The following is a 22711-nucleotide window of genomic DNA, read 5'->3' on the forward strand; positions in this document are numbered from 1 at the left end:
GTAAAGGCACTATTAGTAAAATTTCATGATGAAAATTAAAAAAAAAAACCGAAATTTCTGCAAGTCAATGGGCTCCAATTGTGAAAGTACGCAATGAACTTGACTAATTAAAACATGCTAAAATTATACATATTTGTATCCATGTATTAAAGTATTACTTAACATAAGAGCTACCATTTTTGATGTCTAAAACATGAAAAAAGATTAAAGTGGGATTGTTAGATACATTTTCTATATAAAAAATGATTACAAGTTTCCGGAATAAGGATTCAAATGGAATTAAAAAAGAGCATAATTCAAGAATAAATAAGAGAAAAGGAAAATACACACAAAGAACATGAAACAACCAAAATAGTACGTACAAAGAAACAAAAGCATATAAGCAACTACCCCTCCCCAAATGGCATTATGGACCATGGGAACCGATAGGGAATGCGTTCTCTACTTTTCTAGAAACACCTACCAAGATGTATAATTTAATGTCACGTCAGGGGTAAACGATAGAGAAAACACCATAATAACCCACGATTTCATGATGATGACCACTAAACTTTGATTGGTTACTTCAATTTTGTAGCATCATAAAATAATAAAATAAAGAAGTCTAGTAAGATATTAAATTTCATAACGTATGAATTATGATATGAAAGCTCCATACGCAGATGCTGAATGTTACCACAAACGAAAGGAAAGTTGACGTTTTGGAACGAAAAGTCATTAAGTTTGTCGTATAGTTTGGTCATGAGTTCCCGTTTCCATCAATCCCAAAAATATGAAGCTGATTTCTTAGCCGCCTGTAAATTCCTTTCATTAAAATTCTTTTGGATGCACTATACAGTTACACTGTTTCGCTCACCAAGTTGACACGGGCAAATTTTGTAAAACACAAAATTAAAAGTTGAAATTTGGTGGATATATTGTTTAAATGTAGTTAAGCATTTATACACAGACGATGTAATATATGTTAGGGTAAATAGGTGTAATTTAAATGGTGAATGGTATCCGGAACTTTCCAGTCCCTGCCGTATTAGGTTCTCTCCTCAGCATCAGCTGGCTGATTTTCAAAATACCTCATTTCTCAACTCTTTGAACTGAAATTGTGTGAGAATAAATTGAAAAGGATGTTATTATTTTCACCCTGTTCTACCTACTCCATGCATGCTCTCAACCTGTGTTAGTGTTTAAGTCCCTGATATTTCATAAAACATAGTATTTTGACTGTTAGTTTTGGAAAGGCACCCCTGATTTGTACCAAAATTCAGTAACATTTTCTTCAGTATGATACCATGGCTACTGGATTTTATAACAATAATCACTATATTACTTTTAAATTACTTGAACCTCCACACACCAAGGGTTAGAAAAATATGTACTTTTTATGATAAAACACTTGAAATTTCTGTGCGGACTGCCTCAAAACAGCGTTATTTCAATAAATTGAGACCAAATTTTCAGAATTGACATAACCGTATAGTACTACCTTGGATAGATGCAAAGTTTATAATCCCCGAATCTAGGATTGTTTAAAGACATAACGTCATCTACACAGCGGAAACTAGGATCTTAGGACCTGTTCCTTCTTTTTGATCAGATAATAATTTTTCAATATTTCTTCTGCATATAGTAGATACTAAGATTTAAGGATCTGTCTCTTCTTTTGGATCAGATCATAATTTTTCAATATTTCTCCAATACTGAACGTTAATTTATTTCTATTTGATGATCTATACTTATGTTTTAGTTTTTTTTAAGTCACATATTTCACTTTTATATGATATCAACTATTATAGCCAATTATTGTATCTATAAAGCCTGTACATAGTATAGGTGTAAATGTTTTACCAATTTATAATATTATTAATTTTTTTTTGGTTTTTGTTTTTGTTTTTGTCTTTTTCATTTATTTGATTGTATCATTTTATTGCATGCATTGTGATTTTCTTTTAGTATGGGTTACTTATGTTAAGCGCTTAAAGTAATCTAAATTAGTTGTAAATGTTGTGTCAAAGTAGAAATTAATTTATTTGTGCAATAGAAACAACATATAGACTTTTCAGCCTATCAAGTCAGTGTACATTCTACACTTCTCTTATCTACATGAATGACGTACCAGTGTATTGATCACCGACAGTGGATAATGACACGTTGTTTAGTTTTTATCATAGTTTCTGCATTCGTATTGGATTGCACAGTTAGAGGCCAGAAAAACGGTATAATCCTAACTTCATTATTTTGTTATGACCTGCTGTACGAACGTTTCTTTTATGTTTAAAACTAATACTAAGTTCCATATAAGGTAAGATGAAACGGGCAACGCTGAAGGTTGACAAGTGTTAAAGTGAGTGGCAATTAAAGTACTTTTGATACATATATGATTAACTACAGACGGGATTTTACAAACGAGAAATGCACAAGAGATATTTCAAAGTTCTCAGAGTTGCCACAAAATTGTTTGTTTGTTTGTTTCTTTTTTTTTGGCCATAGAACTAAAATCTGTTTTTGAGAGTTGAAGTTGGTATCAAATAAACACCTGGTCAAGGATCAAGTATCGTCATCACAATAATTTAGCAGGTTGCATATATAATTTTCAGGTACTTTTTAAAATCATATCTCCATTTGTACAGCTACCAGTACAACAGACCCTTGCTTTGATAAAACTGATTGTCAAAAATATGGCGATAAGACAAGTGTATGTCCAGCATACCAAAAGTGGTCTGAAGATAATTGTCGAAGATTCTGTGGTTATTGTACGCGTAAGTAATAAAGACGGGTCGTAATAACCTTTTTACGATTGCACTACATCAAAAAGTGAAATGGCAAGAAACAAAGAACAAACAACAGTCATAAACTTAAAAAAAATATGAGCAAAGCTATCAATGTAAAGCATAATTTTGTTGCCCTTTTCCCTAAAACGTCAACAAACTCACAGATCTAGTAGTAAGAGAAAAACAGAGAACACTGAGCTCTGTTTTTTTTTATTTTCCATCACAGGGTGATCTAAATTTGGTATGTAAAAATGCCTCGCAATTTTTCAAGGTTTTTCAGCTTTTCTTCAAGAGTTTGTTTTCCAATAACTACAATTTCGTCTCCCTACTATGGTGTTTAATGATTTTTTTACAATAAGAAACTTAAAATGAATAAATATATATACAAAAACTATGTTTGAAATCAATCAGTATTTTTAGCTTCATAGAGATGGAATGTCTTCATAAGAAAATAATCTGAAATTAAAAAATCATTCTGTCCAGAGTGACGTGCTTTAGAAAGGATATATGTAGTTGGGAAGAATTGTTCGAATTTTTAACGAAGACACAAAGCGTGTGTCAAAAGAAATCTCCCATATTCATTGATGGAGAGATTAGCAACTTAAGAAGATAGCGGTGCATCATCAGCCAATTCAAATGTTATTTGAGTACAAATAGCTTCACTCCCATGAGCAAAGCCTAAAATGATAATGTTCTATAAATATCTACACTATTACTTTTTAAGCACTGCACACGACGCCGGTTCCTCCATGTCGAGACACAATAAATGACTGTGATGCGTATGGCGTGACTGTCTGCGATAACCCCCATTATAACAGCTGGGCCCGGGACAGATGTAAAAAATTCTGCGGGTTCTGTAGTAAGTATATTGGCCTTAGTTACGCTGGAAGCATGAATGTTTCTTATGGAATTCTGCACAAAATATGCGCTTGAATTTTTCATCCGTTAAAAAAAATGGCTGCAATGTCTTTTTATAGGTCATAGCGGAAAATCCACTTATTTCAAGGTTTATTCCAAAAACTATAAAGGATAAAGAAAAATAAAGGAGACCGTCTTCTACGGCTTGAAGAGCTTTAACAAAGTCTGGATTGGGTTCAAGTTGTAGGACGTCATTCTGTTAAAATTGATAATGACGTTCCACAAGATTCCATACAAGCAACTTTACAAAGCTGGATCTGCAAAATGTATTACCAAACCTCTTTCAAAACTTTTAACTTCTATACTCACAACTGTCAAAGAGGGTCGCCAGTCCTACCACAACACTTGTTACTCCCGTAGTGGTATAAATTCAATGTGGATCCTGAAAAATTCAAAAGATCTTTTGGAGACAATCAGTTCAAGACTATTACCAGAATATGATAATATTGTAAGCCACCCGCCGGTAGTCTACCGTAATGTACATGTAGAACATGTAGCGCCATATCCATATAACTGTTCGATTTAAATAGTTGTTTTTGTTGTTTTCATTTTTATGGGATTATTTTTATATGTTCTACTTCTGTGTATATATATGCACTAGGGTTTTCTGGTATTAGTCTTCTTTGTCCCGTGAGATCGGATTTGGTATGCGTTCCTGTGTTTTATTGTGACCACGGATTCCCAATTATCGCTGATAATCCAGATACTCTCATAAGATAGGGCTTTTGTTGTTATCTTCAAAACGTTTAGTATAATAATGATAATGTTTATATATTTATATATAACGACTATATCAACTGTACGAGTGGAGTCCGTCGTGGTGGGATATAGCACTGTGCTTTCATGGAGCGGTTTTATTATTTCGTTAGACTTCCCGCATAAATAGAGAGTAATATTAGCGGCGGACTTACGAAATTATTATCTTCCATAAGTTAAGTAAAATCCATATTTGGTATATTACCCATGAGGTCAAAGATCAAGGCCACATGATTGTTAGCATGGGTTGTGGCTTATTTCTTCATAATACCTTGGGCATCACTTCTCAATGTTCAGCGAGAGAAATGATCGTGAACAGATCTATAAAATATTTCAATTATGGAAACTCTAATGTTAACGATGGATTGTGAACAACTGTTTATCGAGGGGTCATACGGACGGAAACAATTTTCTCTCGCTTGGTAGTTTGATCGGGTTGTTCAAGCGATGGTTATACAGGTAACGTATGTTAAAGATATACATACATACTTACTTTTTCAAAATTGAAGAACGTATATATTCAAATAGTCATCTTTTTTTTCAGCTGACAGGGGATTCCGTAAGTATAAAAAAAGAAATGTATAAACGCACTCTACTCTAAAATAGGCAATTAAAAATTCTAAGTTTTCGATTTACACACACACACACGCATATATATATATATATAAACGTCTAAGAATGTGACGACTCTATTCGCTACACTACTCCATCGGATCAAATTGATACAGGGAAGATATGTAAACGTTTGATCCGATGGAGCAGTGTAGCGAATAGAGTCGTCACATTCTGAGACGTTTGTATGATATTGATTTGTTGTGACATGCATCATTAATTTGATCCTCTATCCTACATATTAACATCTAAATGAACTGTCCCGTACCACCATACATCGTGTACTAAGTAACAGCCCTAGATTAATCCTACGAGGAGGAATGACCCGGCCAGCGAAAGCTATATTTTTTCAATATAGCCTAGCTGGCCGAGTGGTCTAGGGCGCTGGACTTAGTGCAGGCGGTGTTGCCATAGAGTTCGAGTCCCGCGGAGGGAAAGACCAAAAATATGCATCGCAAATTTGACAGTTCTAACATCGTTGGGAAATGTTCAGACCCCCCCCCCTCTCTCTCTCTCTCTCTCTCTCTCTCTCTCTCTCTCTCTCTCTCTCTCTATATATATATATATATATATATATATATATATATATTACGACTTAGAGCATGGAATATGTGCTCCGTTAGAGTAAGTATACATGTACAACGAATATAATAAAAAATACTAAAAAATGTAAATAACAAATATATTCTGTATGTTACAAAATACCTGAAATTGTCGTGTTATTGTACCGTATCAAAAGGAAAATATTACCCTGAAACTATAAATCAAAAATGTTAAAACAGTTTGACAACCGAAAACCAAAGAAATTGCACATACATTGCCATATTTATATTCAAACATTAAGATGTCGAAAGTATAAAATTGACCTCTAGGTATTCAACATTGAGTCTATTCCGTAAAATAACGCTTCGGCTTACGTTTAATCGTGTTCTTTCTATTTGTCCTAATGAGTACAGCAGAGCCGATTGAATTTTCTAGACGATTAAAGTATGATAATCTCCAGTAAAATGTTTTGAATATAAGTTATTTGCATATGCGACTATTTCCTGTAAAAATCTATATCCAATTGACCAAATGGCCCTCAGATTTGCGAGTTTATATGTTTGAAACGTTTTCTATCGATACTAATTAAAAACTAATTAAGGGTTTCAAGCAAAATTTCGAACTTCCAAAATCTTTGAAGCAATAAAAAATTAACCAAAACAAAATTGAACTTTATTATTATTGTTGATTTTATTCTTGGTCATAGATATCAAAAATATTTATAAATCAGATACTTACATTGAGGAACATTTTACAGATGGTCGGTGTAATTATAAAGGGAGAACATATAACACTGGTGAAACCTGGAGTGATGGGTGTGATTATGATTGTGAATGCACAGATGGTCAAACAGGAACGTACCAATGTCAAAACAAGTATTTTCCTATCGCGTAATTTACAATAGATATGAAAAAAAGACAAAAATCATTTAAACAATACAACCGACACAGTAAACACTTGGCACTTTCAGCAATTGCCTTTTAGTTTATTAAGCTTATATATGTTCATTTTACTACTTTATCTGTAGGCATTTACAGTTTGACATGTTTTAGTTTCATATCTTTAAATTATGCTCAGAATCTTAGCATAACAGTATTGACTATCGCCAAAAATCTTAGTTTAACAGTAAAGACATGTGACCAGAATCTTAGTCAAACAAAAAGTTGAAGCAACCAGTCTTTATCATACGTAAACAAAAAATTTATTTAAGGTGCCCTATTTATAACCTACCATCGTCATGTCGACTGGTTTATAAACCGAATACATGCTGTAAAGAGGTTAAATGTGACGTCAGGAAAATTCAGAATTCCTTTGTTAACCATGATCCTGGTACAATGGCCAATGGAACAGGTAGTACAAATACAGGTTTGCACATGGAAATATCAATTTACACATAAACTTGCTGTCTGCTGTCTAAATATGCAAATAAAATTTATTTAGGTTATACGCTGGTGCCCTTGTTTCAACATCCTTTTTTTTCTTTACTGGATTTATGTTAATACAGGACAAAGTTGTCACTTGCGATTTTCTTTTTTCCAAAGTTATCTGTTACTAGAGGTCATGCATGGATTCCCTAAAACTTATGCTGACTGGATTTGCACGTTTTCTTAGGTTCATTTAAAAACATCACATATAAATTCAAGTCAGTTAAACTGAAAAAAAAATCATATCAACTATGTTAACGAAATATTCATACAGATGGCTAGTATTATATCATCAACGTTATATAATAAACACTAGTTTGTGCTTTATTTTAGCAGTAAAGCTTCAATATACTTTCTTTTTTGTAGCTGTTTGTGTGTACAGACAGAAGAAGTATGTACAGGGCCAGAGTTGGGCAGATGGACAAGACTATCACTGTTCATGTATTGATGCTTCTATAGGGGAATATAAATGTACAGAGATGTAAGTCAGTCCTTTTCCCCCAATGTTATTCAGGTAAATTCGTGAATCTTCTCCATTATTGCACTGGTATAGTCATTATGCACCCTGCTTTTATAACGTAATGTGAATTCTTCTGCTACAAAAGGATTCGTTAATCATTAATCCACCAACACCTACATTTAAGATGAAACAATTACTCGTATCGGCTAGATGTACTTTGTTGTAGACTATTACCGGATTATACTCATTTGCAATATGACGGGTGTCGTTTGTAAATAAGGACATGCTCATCCATTCCAGAGCACCTGATTTCACTACTACAATGTAGTTTTTTGGTGAGAGTTCATATTGCTTGTGCTTGTTTTTTCTGTGACGTCTTGTTTTCCTTATCTTTAGTATTTATGTGTAATCTATTTTATTTCGTTCGCTAAATGTGTATGTAAATCGTAAAAATTCCTGTGTTCATGTCTATACCATGACTGATTTTTTGGTAGCACAGCCACACCCATCCTTCAATGCATGTGCACGCATTTACTAACTGCCTTCTTTACATTACATTCTTACGTACCAGTTTTTCTATTACAAAAACCTCAGACGCCACGATCATAAATAAACCAGGTGTCTACATGATGATATAGTTATAACCAATATTTGATTCTATTGATTCATTTATGAATATTCACCCCTTTATTTTCTCCATACACCCAATACAGCTAAACAAAAACAAAACAAAAAAATGACCAAAAAAGACAAAAACTAAACTAAACAAAACAAAACAAACAAGCAAACAAACAAGAATATTTAAGAAAACCCTGTTACTGGATAATTTTCTGCTTTCTGATCTAGCTTTGCGATTACCTTTATAGGGCTAGCATAGACTTTTGATAAATTTGAATATCTTCAATAAGGGCAAAAATATACCAAAACATCGAAATTCAAGGAGATTTGAACGATATCAAAACAAAGAGCATAGCCAATACCTGGAATCAGAGACAATCTACATGTACTATGTAGATTACAGAGTAAAATACAATTACATATAACAACTGAAGACAAGAAAAACAGCACAGTACCACACTTGCACTATGAGTTTTCACCAAAAAAGCGGGAGTGACATCAAATGCACCTCGAGGGAAAGCATGTCCTTCTCAGCCAGCGGCGCCTGCACATTGCAAGTGAGTAAAATATGGTAAGTGCCAAGTAAGGTGGTTGTTTGTTTTTTGGGGTTTAACGTCCGAGCAGCAATATTTCAGCTATATTCAGACGATGAACATGAAATTAATAATAAAATAAACATGAAATGATGATGAAATGAAAAAGGGATGGGACACAAAGACAATGGGGTCGACAAATTTTTATTGTCACTAGAAATAGGGAGAGGTGGGTAGGGTCGGGCAATTTAGCCTTCTGTGGCGGAGCCCTATGGTTCATACTCCGGGAAAATACCACAGTAGGGTACTTTAACGTGCGAGGAACGTGGCATCTTTCCCAACAAGGTGCACCACTATGGTTTGCGGTCAGGTTTTCCGTATTTTAGCCTGACAACCGCAGCATGTAACACACCAGGGGTACCCCATTCCACCACCTGGGGCACATATCCCAGTTGCTCTGTGGGCAGAGCGCCCTAGCCCCCGGCTAGGGTTCTGAGCACTATTTAGTCACCTTTTACGACAAGCTTAGCGCTGCTGCAGGCCTATTCTTTTGACACCCGGACCTGCATGGGTCTAAGGTGGTTGTAAATCAGGTAATTATGAAATCTAAATCATCTGTGTGTATAAGCATATCTACTAATCAAACTGCGATAAACGTTAAATATATGTACTGATGACTAAAAGATGAATATACGCCTGAACTAATACTCATTTGACAGTATACAGTATATTTTAAGTTCAGCTTAGTCCCGAAAGTCTCAAAACAATTGAGGTTCACACACTCTTCCGACCTTATGTCTAAAAAATTAAGAATTCATAGGTTTTGTATTTTAGCTGTGCTACCTATCCATCACTGCCTTCACCGTGTAACCTGGTAAACCAACCTGGAACTGCATGTCAAATTCCCAAATGTTCTTTTGATGAAATTAACACAAATTTTACTGGAGATGGACACTTATCTGGGCATGGTTTTGGTAATATAATTTTATCACATCTTAAACTCTCGAATAAAAAGTGAAATCAAGGGTAGCAGCGTTCAAAGCGAAATGAAACCATCGAAGGAGATACAGTTGACAAATTTTATAAATCTTTGTTTATTGTGAATACAAATAAAATAAGTCGAACAGTTAAAAAAAGAAGACGCAGACCTTTTGAAGTGGTACATGTTCATGTTAATGAACCACAACCTTATTGTTTCAAACAAAAACTTATCTGTAAGACGTTTAGCATAGTAAATCTTTTTTTATGTTATTGAGCTCGGTATGCTTTCCAATCTATGTATATTCTAATCATTTCTGGTAGCATTGAAGCTGCTACAGCGAATACAAATTTTCTTGTCAAAAGTACACTTGCTTGAAAGTATGCCCATTACAACAACTTTTTGAATGGGGCTAAAATGGTAAGTCAGTTTAAAAGATTTACGGTCGTCAGAATAACCTGGTTGAATACTATGGATTGCCAGTTCCTAATATGAAAAATGACGTTAATGAAAGTTTTAGGTAGGTCAATGAGTGTCAATGCTACAACAGTTTTCAAAGGCCCGATGTAGCAAACAAATTGTCTACTATACATAACAAATATACATGTATTTTCGTACCTGCAGACAAAGCCCAAAACAACATTGTTTTTGTTGGCAAAACGTATTATGTTTATTATCAGAGGTTGACGGAGAAAATAATAGCAATAATAAGACCTATACTGCCACCACACTCTCCAAAGAAGAGATAATGGAAAATCATAAATCTGAGCTATCCTTTTTTGGGGGGGTCTCCCTACGAAAGACGATGATTGTGATCTACCATCTATGTACTTGTTTCCTAAACTCCACAATAATCCATACAAACAACGCTATACGGCTGGATCTGCTGCAAAATTTACCCCCAAACCTCTTTCAAAACTTTTAACTTTTATACTCACAGTTGTCAAAAAGGGTCTCCAGTCCTACCACATTAAATAATCCTAGTTTCGGGGATTTGATACATCGCATCTACCCCAAAGAACTTGAGATAAAGAATACTACAAACACTGGGTAGACAGCCTCATATCTTGACCTACACTTAGAGATCGATGGGAACTAAACTACTGATCAAACGTGATGAATTTCATTTCATATTGTCAACTTTTCTTTTATCTGTGGCAACATCCCTTCACCACCTGCGTATGGAGTGTTCATATCACAACTCAAACGTTATGCCAGAGCTTTCCGTAACTACGCAGACTTCTTGTATCGCGCTAGACTTCTTACAATTAGGCTTCTGACACGGGATTATGTTGCTACAAGAATAAAGTCATCACTGCAGAAATTTTATGGTCGTCATCATGAACTCGTGGATCGTTACGTTGAATACATCTGAACTTGAGAACTGACTTGTTCCACGTGTCATAGTTTTCCTTTTCTCTCTGGTCTACCCTGGACTTGACTTTTTATAAGCAACTAGGCGGGTGTTCCAAGAGGGCGCTTACCCTACCGGTGCACTTGGTCCATGCTTCCAGTTGTTGGTGGTTACTCGGTTTGTACTATTTTGATTATTTTCTGTACTTTGTTGTGCTTGTCTGTTTTTCATGTCTGGTCTTTGTCCCTTGATTACACTCTTTTGATTTCCGCTAGAATCTTGCTTTCCTTGATAACTCCTTCCACGAGCAGAGGGTTGAGGTCTTTTAAGATACGAAAAGATGTATACTTCTGGCGGTCATGAGTTCAATCTCCATTTGAAATGGGATTTGTGTTGTTTATACCTTTGTGCATTGTTAATTTTCATTCTTTTTTTATGCTATCCTTATGATGTTCTTATCCACGGAGTTCTCCTTGGTTGCCAATTGTGTATTCATATTTTTTCCTTTGGATAGCGAAATTGAATATCGAATTTAGATTGACTCAATCAAGCAACTTTAGATTAGAATTCGGGCTAAATTCATTTAGTATAAATGTCGCGGTAACTCTGTTAGTATTTATTTAGATAATTATAAAAGCTGTAAGTATTACACTTCGCAAAGCCAGAAGTGATCGTATGGATGTATAATTTGGATCTTTTTGTATTGCGGAAAGATCACAATTTGTGCAACGAGAGTAGGTATGGTGAATATGTCAAAGAGACAAACAACCCCACTGGGGTGAAAATGTCAACCCAAGGCCACTCATTGGTGTTCAATGAACAACGAGGAAACCTCATACCACAGGGCAGGCTGGACTGGCCCCAAAACATCGTTATACGCAGGTACAGCGAAAGAGTTGCCCCATTATACTCAAGCAACATAAAAATAAACTAAAGGTAAAAACGAAACAAGATATACAGAGACCAGGCATTCCTAACTTTGCGGACAGGCACCAAAAATGCGACGGGGTTAAAGTATTTTGGCGTTATCACAACCCTCTCCCTTTTAAATCTGGCCACTGTGGCAAACATATTGCACAATTCAGTTCAAAAAGGTCTGCGGCTCTTGTTACAACGTAAATAAAGACATTGAATGTAAATTACACAAATGTCCAAATTAAGGACTGCTAGCATTTAATCGACATGCCACTCCAGGCCAGTAAGAACCTACAAAAAGTTATGTCCCCATCGTAGATGCATTTACCAGAACCATGAATTTACTCGAAAATAATGACGAACAGGTAGTTCTTATGTGTTCTATCACACTGATGAACCATAGTTATTCAATATTATACAATATTTTGAAGATAAATATTAAAGAGCGACCACCATATGTTCCAAAAATATTGTTTCTCTTTTATGTAATAAGGTGACACGAACAAATGATAATATTGGCAGTTTTGTCAAAATAATTAAAAAATTTCAGGTCATGAATGAACTTCCAATGTATATAAGTTTTTTTTTTTTATAAACCAAGTGCCAAATATGTCGAATATCAGTTTTGTCAAGTAATTCGGGAATGAAGTTTAAGTCGACGATTTGATAAAAAGCCCACTACTTTTCAGTTAAAGAAATAAGCACACCGCCACCTTGTGTTGATAAAAGCTCAAACTGTGCAGAATATGGAAAGAGTGTCTGTCAAAACTTCAAACCATGGGCCAGAGACCACTGCATAAAATACTGCGATTTATGCTGTAAGTGTGCATGTATTTGAATAACACCTGAAACACACACACACACACACACACACACACACACACATAAAACTCTACGTTGATGCATAAGCTATATCATATGAGGAAATAATGATTACATGCGAACATTTAATCTAGGCGCAAAATGTATTATATCTTAATACGATTTTTTTTACTTGAAATAATAGCCATTTGAATTTAATAAAACCTATTTGCATGGAAGACCTCTTTTAATAGTCTGATGGAAATATATTTTTCAACAATATCGTATACAAGTAATTGATTAATATCGATGTCATTTCAGCATGTTGAAAAATAAGACCTTTCTGAAGTTAATGTGTTCATAAAAGTGCTTGTTTCTTTATTAACAGCTACGGCACCAGAGCCAAAAGAATCAGGTAATTATGGATAACATTAATCCTAAGGCAGAGAGTGTATCTATTGTCTATCTTCTAGAACGTTATACATCTAGTAAGCCATGTCTCAAGGTAGTTCATTATCAAAACTCTTCCTATCATTGCATCTAAGCGGCAAACACTTTGCAAATGATTACTTAATTGATGTAACATAATTTGGTCAATTTTTCGTAAAAGACGTAGTAAAAAATGTAATACAAACCACTTTGAGAAGAATACATTTTAAAATTTGAATGCAAAAAGAACATGACCAAAATGCGGGTACACTTGAAATTACTGATAAAAACAAAACTGTGCATGGGACATATCTAAGCGCAGTTTCTTGTTCATAGAAAATGTTGGTATCATTCATTATTAGCAACCCCTGTTACAAATCAAAGAAAATATTCTCCATACAGACAGATGTGCATACCATGGAGTAACCTTCCGACAGGGAGAGAGATGGAACATTTCCTGTGATGTGGAATGCATTTGCGAAGATGCCAGATATGGATACTATAGGTGCAATAACAGGTAAAACACCTTTAAAAAATGTGTATTTGATTCACAATTTAAGAAGGGGTACCTCACTAAGAATTATCTATAATCATTAACTTCATCCAAAGCAAACAGTGTTTTTGACAGATCCCCGTTTGACGAAATTTTAAGTGTGAATTTTATTTCTGATCGCGATTCCAAGAGATGTATTTTCCATTTTTTCACCGTAAAAAACCTCACTGCAAGACTGTTCGTTGTGGTCTCTCTGGTATTAAATATACTTTGAATCAACGTAAACGTAATAATAAAGTTATCGAACTCAAATACACATTGAATAATACATGAAATGACAAAGCCAAGAGTAATCTAGAGTTAAGATTAGCCACTATGTGCTTTTCCGCTTCCACAGTGGCCAAAAGAGATTAATTCCGTTGTATACATCGCTGCAGATGCCCAACTTTTTCCAATTTACCTGCTGACTGTCAGGCAGTTCTTATAAAAGGAAATTGTTGTAAGAGCCTGTATTGCAACAACTCTGGTTACACTAATTCTTCTACTTTAAATGCTGGTTCGATCGGGGGAAGCACGACTTCATCAATTAAAGGAGTTCCAGGAGTAGCTTTACATCTAGTCCATTCTGTCATACAGGCTACACCAGGTAATTAACAATTATCTCTAATGTTTCTAAAAACTTTCCTTAGTTATGGTTTTCACGTGGTTATTCTGTTTTCCTTTCTTAACACGACCATTTCTCTTCTTATTGATTTTCAAGTATTTCTGTTTTGTTATTGTAAGAGTTTATAAACTCATTCAACCAATTCTATAATTTGTTCATAAAATGCTAAAAATATTCCCTGAACATTGTATTAAAATTTCTGAATATAAATTGACTGTCTTCCCTGATTACTCTTTCAACGGAAACATTTGTATATGTAATGTAATGCTAAGTAGTAATGTTGCAGATTTTAATAAAACTTGATGCCATCCCAATAACTAATTTGATCTATTGTAATTTGCATGCTGATATTCCTGAAATTTGTGTTTCAAAAATGTTTGAATTTAAAACAAAAACACTAAGGCAGATTAATTAAAGTTATTGTATGGTTTGTTAATTGATTTAATCACTATCTAATGTTTTGTTCCCATTAAAGTTTCTGTTACCACTCAAATGCCATCATCAGCATGTGTGGACAAAGTATCTAATTGTAAAGAATATACCAAGAGTGCATGTTCCGGGGTTTATCTTGCATGGTCAAAAGACAACTGTCGTAAATACTGTAACCATTGCTGTATGTATTTTTATACATGTACACTTAAATAGTAAAATAGCATCACGTTTTCCTTGAATATTTTTTTCCGACGCAGTCGGTATTGACTTCGCTTTGACATCAAGTGACATTATGACGCTTATCCATGGCAAAGTAACCGATTGAGCTTACAACCTCGCATTTCATTGACCAGTGACAGCAACCATAAAATTCAAGGCTCAATTATGGGTATTGGTGTCCGGAATATTTAAATTCTGAATAATCTTTTGTATAATCGGAAATAGCTTACTTGTCGGACTAATTAAATAATTGAAATATGAAACAAAGCACAGTGATTACACAGTTCATAGAACACACGGATTTGGAATGAACAATGCAAGAAATGCTTCGGTGATCTTTTTTTAAAGATAGCGCTTGCTTTTTAAATTAAATTAATTTAAGTATTAATCGGGTAAGTATTTACTATATTGTATACATTGAAAATTCTTGAATACTGCAGATAGAAGGACTACTTTCTTGATAACCTGTAGATATCCGTTTACATTGAAAAACCACACATCTTATTCTTCTTCCTACAATATAGAACAATTTTGACTTATTTAATAATTGTACAAAGATCACGTGCATGGTGAATTGATTTTTTACGGTAAATATAGGGAATCTTAAAGATAGACTATACTTTTTTCACTGAACATTCTTTTCTGTCATCTTGCAAAATCATACAGATATATGTATTTTCAATTAACTAATACTGTTTAAAATGATTCAAAGATATTTTGTTTAAATTATTTCTAAAGAATTTTTGACGTAAAAATTTGTATGGAGAATTACGTACACTGATTGTAAAAAGCCACTTTAAATTGGAGATAATTGGCGGGAAAATAACAAAGTAACGGGACTTAGAAGTGTTATTTTTTTTTAATATTGCAAGAAAACTGTTCGATGACCTCCAATTATCTTCTTGAGATATAAAGGAATGTCAGTTTATTGTTTTTTATATACATTTAAAAGAAATTCTGTATCAAGTTTGGTAACCTGTGCCTTTTTTGCATAATAATTCTTAAGTATGTTCATTCAAAGTCATCGCTGAAAAAAACCCACCAGCAATATTAGATATGATCAACCTGAAATACAATTTATATTTAAAAATGAAGTTTTAAACAGTGAAATTAATCATTTTACTTCATCAAATGATAAAAGTATTATTAAAGATATTAAGGTGTTTGTAAAAGAAGGGCCTGAACTGACATTACAATTCAACCAATAGAATTTAAATTCGGTAATACAGATATACAGCTTAAATAGGTTTCGAATCAAATCAATTTATAATAGAAATAAATGAAGTTTCACGGTTGTCATCATGCATGGATCGTTACGGTGAAAGAAAATTTATTTGTTTAAAGTGTCGTAGTTTTCATTTCCTCTTTCGTCTACACCGGACTTGATTATTAAAAGCAACTCGGCGCGTGTTTCTTGAAAAACAGAGGATTCTTACCCTTCCCTACCGGTGCACCTGGTCCATGCTCCCAGTTTTTCGGGGAGTCTGAATTTCTCATTTACTTTTGTTACTCTGTAAGTATTATTTTCATTAGGTTATGTTCTTTGTTGAGTGTGTCTGTTTTTCATGTGTGGTCTTTGTCCTGGATTACATTCTTATGATTTCCGCTGGAATCTTGGTTCCCTTGATTACTCCTTTTAACAGTTGTAAAATTTCCAAAACTTTCACCTGATCCAAAAACAAAAGGGTGATACCCGCACGTATTAATCGTTTACAGGTTGTCTGTATTTGAGAATTTGACATTCTAGTATCTGTTGAAAAATTTTGTGTATGTTTTATCGGGCTTGTGATTTCGAAAATCTTGATGTAGTAATTTCTCGTTTAAATCCGAAACATACCAAACGGTTATGAACAATAAAGACAAGACGAACACTATGTTAAACCAAATGCCTTCTCATTCTACTTTATCTTATTAATTAATGTGATTTTTAGGTAAGTTATTGAAATATAAGTTTTTGTGTTAAAAAGAAGGAAAATTATGTGCAAGGTTAGAGTTATATGCATCTCCTTTAACTTTTTAGCAACTAGTGAACAATGTGTTGACTCAACGCTAATTCGGTGTAGTGATGCGCATGTGTGTCAAGACTCTGTTCTGTCAAAATATTGTCCTGTCACCTGTGGGTTATGTAGTAAGTAAATCATACTAATGACAGTATATTTGATCACATTTTTATGCATAGCTTTATTCGGATGCAGAGTCCTTGCCCATTTATAATGTACAACCCTAACCCAACTATAATGCATAATCCTAGACCATTCATTTATTATGCATAGTTCTAGCTAACCTACACTGCACTGTTCCAACCTACTTATAACGCACAGTTCTAGTTCACATTGTGTACCTACACTACTATAATACACAGATGTACTCCACCTAAAATACACGGCCCAACCCTACCTATAATGCACAGTCCTAGCCCATCTTTTATACACAATTCTAGCTTACATATAATAAACAATACCTGCTTACTTATTACGCACAATTCTAGTCCACTCATGATGCACAGTCCTAGCCATCGTATATAGCAGAGCCCTAGCCCACAGTCATTCAATATATGACATGAACACCTGTATCGTGAAATAAATCCCCTTTGGAAGCAATGTAACGTCATCGTGTAATAAACTTCCATATTGCACTAGTGTAAATATAGTGACGTTATCCATGACAAAAGACACAATTATATTGCCGTACAATAAAAGAGTTGTTATTATTCGTTAACTCGTGCAATATTAAATTCTACGCGGGATAATATTCCTCAGTATTCATGCAATAACCCTATAATATTATATAAACTTGTTCCTCATTTGTGGTTACATTATTGGAATCCAGCTTTCCGTAGATAAATTGTCATACTTTCAGTATGCATCTCAAATCTTTCTAAACAACATTGGACTACATTCATGCATTATATATGCGTATGGATCGTGATATTCGCTGAAGAATTATTAAGAGAAAATCTTTTTATTAATATTTTATATCTAAAAGACATAATAAGTAACCATAACAATTTCAGTACATTTGTCAAAACTTAACATATTTTTTCCATAATCATTTAGCTCCTTGTACTGATGCCACTTTTATAAAGTGCAGTGACAGCCATGTTTGTTCCGAGGATCATTTAAAAAACTACTGTCCCATGACTTGTGGATTGTGTGGTAAGTATAAATACAAACAGGCATAAAATACCACCTATGTCAATAATTTAATTTCTTATTGGTGATCTTATTTTATTCGGTTCGCTGCCGTTAAGATCGACTTTATTTCCTGTATTCACTTTTAAGCCAACTACTAGGATTTTGACGTACAAAGAGTATTTGAATTATCCCACTGCTGGGCCTTCCGTTTTTTTTTGTTGGTTTTTTTCTGTTTGTATTTGTTTGTATTTGTATTTTTACCGATATTTTGGTTTTGAATACTTAGAACCAAATACCTCGGGAGTTCAAAAATTAATCGCATATAAGAAGTACTCAAAACCAAATATATCGAAATCCAGCTCCGAAAACTTCTACTTATAAGTATGTCAAAGGAGTGGCAATATTGTAGCCCTATATTTAATACTAGTAATGAGGCCGTCGTGTTTTAGAGGGGTTGAAATGTCAAACTCCCGCAAAATTACGGTTAATTCTATATGATAAATAGTTCAGGTCAGACTGGTGAATACTTTTAGGACTTATGGTCTACCTGCAGTGGCGATGACCCAGTGGTATTTAAATACGAAAACGCCAATTATACAAATATTGCAAGTTTTGGTATGCTGTACACTTGTTTTGACAAGTAACTTCTCAGCAACGGCTTCGAACCAAACTATAACTTCAAGAACATTTAAATGTTCTATACAAACAAAATCTGATTTCATCTTGTGCAGGTGCGTAGCTGAGGCGAAATTGAAGTGTAGGCAAAATTACGGCCGCTTAAGGCTCCCAGCAGGTCCAGGGGGCGAAGCCCCCCCCCCCCCCGAAGCTCCGCGGAGATAGCGTTTTAGAGCATCATTTATGCCTCTCCAGGATGTATTTTATCTTAAACAATAATTTAAAAAAAATAAAAATAAACAGGCATTTAAATATTTGCGATAAGATGTTGAAAAAGTTTGGAGTTTCTTCTCGTATTTTGTTATTGAAAAATAATGTATTTCGGGTGTTTTTTTAACAGGAAAACAAAACACTGTCACAGGAGTTCCTTTCGGAAAATGAAGTAAAGACCTCGTGTTAGATACAAAATGAGAAACAAGAAAAATACTGGATTATTTGTCTTTGTGAAGGAAAACAATGTTACTGTGGCTTTTAAAAAGATTTAAATGAAATCGTGGAAGATTAATCAAGGGAACCATGATTCGAGTAGTAACAAAAAGAACACATTTCAAAGTTAAGACTACATAGGGAAAATAGACACGCACAACAAAAATCAAAAGTAACACGTATAAAAAAAAAACAAGTTAAATTAGCAACCTGGACTAAAAAAAACTAGGAACATGGACCAGGTACATCGGTAAGGATAGCGCCCTCATACAATATCACTTCCCAGGTAGACGAAAGAAGAAAGGAAAACTATTACACGATGAACAAATCGGTTATTATGATTCAGTTGGATATACCATTACGATCCACGACTTCATGAGGACGACCATAAAACTTTTGTAGTGATGTCACTGATGACTTTGATCGTGTAGCACATATCCTAGTTCCAGAAGCCTAAATGTAAGAAGTACAAAGGTCTGCGAAGTTTTGGCAAGCTCTTGTGTAACGTACGAGTTGTGATATGAAAACTCCATACGCAAGTGTTGAAGGGGTATTGTGCCATAGTTTTGCAATTTCAACTTTTGAAACTTACTCTGGTCATCCCTTTTTTCAATATGGCAATGGATTTTTTTTTAATAAATACAATCATGCCCCTGCTGACGCTATGTTTTTTCGCCACTATTTCAGATCACCAATGTTTGTGTTAAAACAGTCATTAGAAGAGTAGTTTGTAAGTGTCCTTACAATATGATGTATATTTTGGTCAGGCAACCTCAAAATTAAACCTCTTTGGAGTCATTTCCCTCCAATACCATATCAATAAAGGGTGGACTCCAGAGTTACTATTATAAGCCCAACTATACAAGAGGCATGAACTCTAAAAGATCTATTTCAAATAGCCAAGTCCTTATTTTTTTTTCAATTTTCTGTCAAACGACGTATTATCACTGTATCCTTATATTCATTGATGTACCCAAATAAAAATGAAATTAAAAAAGACAAGTGATACATCTTCTACTTCATGCCTAGCCCTTAACCTTTACATAGATGACAAAGGACGCTTGAAATTGACACTTATGACAAACTGTGATAATTTTGACTTTCTGATCATAAACCTTCACACAGTGGATATATATATTAGTATCTCAAGCCTATGGAGTACACATTTTACTGTTGGTCCGTTACTCTCGAACATGTGATTGCCATACATTCTTACTGGCGCGAAGATATTGCCTGGCAGATGTTTCTTTTATTCATAAAATATGCATGACAATGTCAGCAAAAGAAAATGAGAAAGCAAATGAGCAACTCGAACTCTACCAAAAAACTAGGAGTACGGTCCAGGGGCACCGGCAGGTGATATCAAAAACCATTCAAGAACCATTCTCAATTTCCATTGGGGTGGGAAACCAGATGAAACAAGAGAAATATTATCATGATTACGAAAATGGTGGAAATAAATTCCTAGATGAAGGTACAAGAAATTCAACAGCAATAAAGGTGAATGTAAAAAACCTTTAGTCAAACTATATTGTTTAATTCAAACATCAAGGCGAATGGCACTTCATTATGAAGTTTTTGGAACAATACCCAAGTATGGCAACTAATTTTGTTGAATCTTATGTATCGTCTCTGCAATTCCAAAACATTGGAAAAAAATAGTACAGGGAAAGGAAAGAATTGATGAAATAAACTAGAAAAGAGAACTTAAGCTCTCCAAATATTAGTCCAAGATATTACTGTACTTTCAAATCCACCATAACCCATAGAAGAGTAATCAAGGGAACCAAGATTATAGCGAAAAATAGTAATTATATTCCTTCATGCAAAGAAGTAGGTTCGTTAAGGCCCTATTTTGGCCCTAGTATTAAACGTTTTGAAAGATTTGTTTTGGTCTATACTAATTAGTTTATTTGGAAGGATAATGGTTGTAGTAAAGACGTCTTAGCCTATTTTGGCCATATCATGAATTTTTTTGACTTAATAGCGGTCAAAATTAACACAATATTAGTGAAATCTTCAATTTTGTTGCATTTTTCCACATCTTTTTCGGTGGTTTTTGCCTACAGTGGAAGTGTCCGCATCCGCGTTTATCCAAAATTGACATATATGTTGTATCTTACAATACTACACAATATATATAAAGATCAAGAATGAACACGCATGTGGCCACATTTGTTTTTTCACAAAAACCATCAAAGATATTGTGAAATATTGAGATTTTATGGATTAGTCATCATTTAGACAATTTTGTTGGTGCTACAATGACGAGATGCTTTTCTGTTTTGGCCTAAATCCAATCGAACTACCTGGTGTAAACACTTAAGTGTATAAAAAACGATACAAATATTTATTTTGAACACTTTCAAATTTGAGGCCAAAACTGGCCATAACCGAACTTCTCACCTTCTCCTTTACAAATGATACCCAACCTTTCTATAAACTTTCATCAAAAATCCTTTAGCAGTTTAGGAGGAGTTGCACAACCCTTACTTTGGATTATTCTCCTATGGTGTCCCACGACAGTAATTATATTCGTTAATGCTCATCGAATATTTTATTTGGACAGGAGATAGTAGATTGAATGATATTTTTTTGTGTTTTTTTTTCCTTTACAAAAAACTCCAAGCTTCAAACATTCAGTACAAATTACAAGTACAAGAGATTTTAGCGACAAATCTTTGTTCTATAAGTGTATGATTAAAGAATCGCAAATTTGTACTTTAATGTAAAGAAAATTAGGAGAGTATTTCCCACCTATTTTGTGAATGCAGACTTAGATATAATATCTGGCTAAGTGTAAGACCTGTTACAAAAATGTGGTTAGGAAATCAATTAAATTACACATAAGACAAACTTTTATTGAAGATCAAAATTATATTGTTAATCTTACATTTCTTGCAATGAAATATTAGGTATATAAATGTAGATGTAATGGTAATTTACCATGTTTGAAAAGTGCTTTGAAAAAATTTAAATTTTGCAGTAAGATAGAATCAATTAGTCAGATGCATTCCACTCCTGCACAACATAACTATAATTATAAAAGATGGTTGCCCTTACAAACTGCTCTTGGTGTCAATTAAAACCAATACTTCAATACTTGCTAAACATTGTTTTTTTTTTAGTTATTTCTGTTTTTTTTTGTTTTTTTTTGTTGTTTTTGTTTTTGTTTTGTTTTTGTTTTTTGTTTTTTAGGTTTTCATTGTAGTTCGTAATATATATTACGTAAAAAATGCGCTGTACTTTCCAGGCTTAAAAAATAAACAAATTATGAAAAAGACATTGTTCAAAAGCTATTGAGAAAGGATGAGTCAGATTTCCTAGGTATTTTTGTCGTCATAACAATTGGATTGATGAATATGAAGTTTCTACCAAATTTCACGTCTCACCGGATTGGCAACCCACTGAACTTGATGCTTACAAGAATTTACACTCTTGTGGAGAATTAATGTCGCTGGTGAGGTAGAACTTGCTTACTCTTCCGAAGCAACTGATGTCACTCTCGCTTTTTGTTGAAATTTATATTATAACTGCTTTGGTATTTTGTGTTTTGTTTTG

At 34.0% G+C, this 22711-nt stretch overlaps 1 protein-coding gene across 4 annotated transcripts; it reads left to right on the forward strand.

The window, feature by feature from the left end:
- The first annotated feature begins 2086 nt into the window (after positions 1-2086).
- Positions 2087-22694, forward strand: LOC148615828 (uncharacterized). 4 transcript variants are annotated; one of them, XM_088582474.1, is made up of 16 exons: positions 2087-2210; positions 2625-2753; positions 3490-3624; positions 4984-4998; positions 6352-6469; positions 6805-6959; positions 7385-7499; positions 9464-9603; positions 12567-12695; positions 13067-13093; positions 13510-13624; positions 14038-14246; positions 14740-14877; positions 16936-17043; positions 17972-18070; positions 19838-22694. In XM_088582474.1, the coding sequence occupies exons 1-16, from the start codon at positions 2102-2104 to the stop codon at positions 19855-19857; spliced, it is 1761 nt and encodes a 586-aa protein (XP_088438600.1). In that variant the 5' UTR covers positions 2087-2101; the 3' UTR covers positions 19858-22694. The 4 variants fall into 4 exon arrangements, with proteins under 4 accessions (XP_088438600.1, XP_088438597.1, XP_088438598.1 ...); XM_088582471.1 differs by lacking the exon at positions 19838-22694 and adding an exon at positions 19437-19826; XM_088582472.1 differs by lacking the exon at positions 19838-22694 and adding an exon at positions 19437-19824 and having other exon boundaries at positions 6805-6944.
- Positions 22695-22711: the final 17 nt, after the last annotated feature.

The sequence above is a fragment of the Perna viridis genome, chromosome 5, assembly GCF_037379345.1.
Source record: "Perna viridis isolate PV_CMFRI_1.1 ecotype Kerala chromosome 5, ASM3737934v1, whole genome shotgun sequence".
NCBI lineage: Eukaryota > Metazoa > Mollusca > Bivalvia > Mytilida > Mytilidae > Perna > Perna viridis.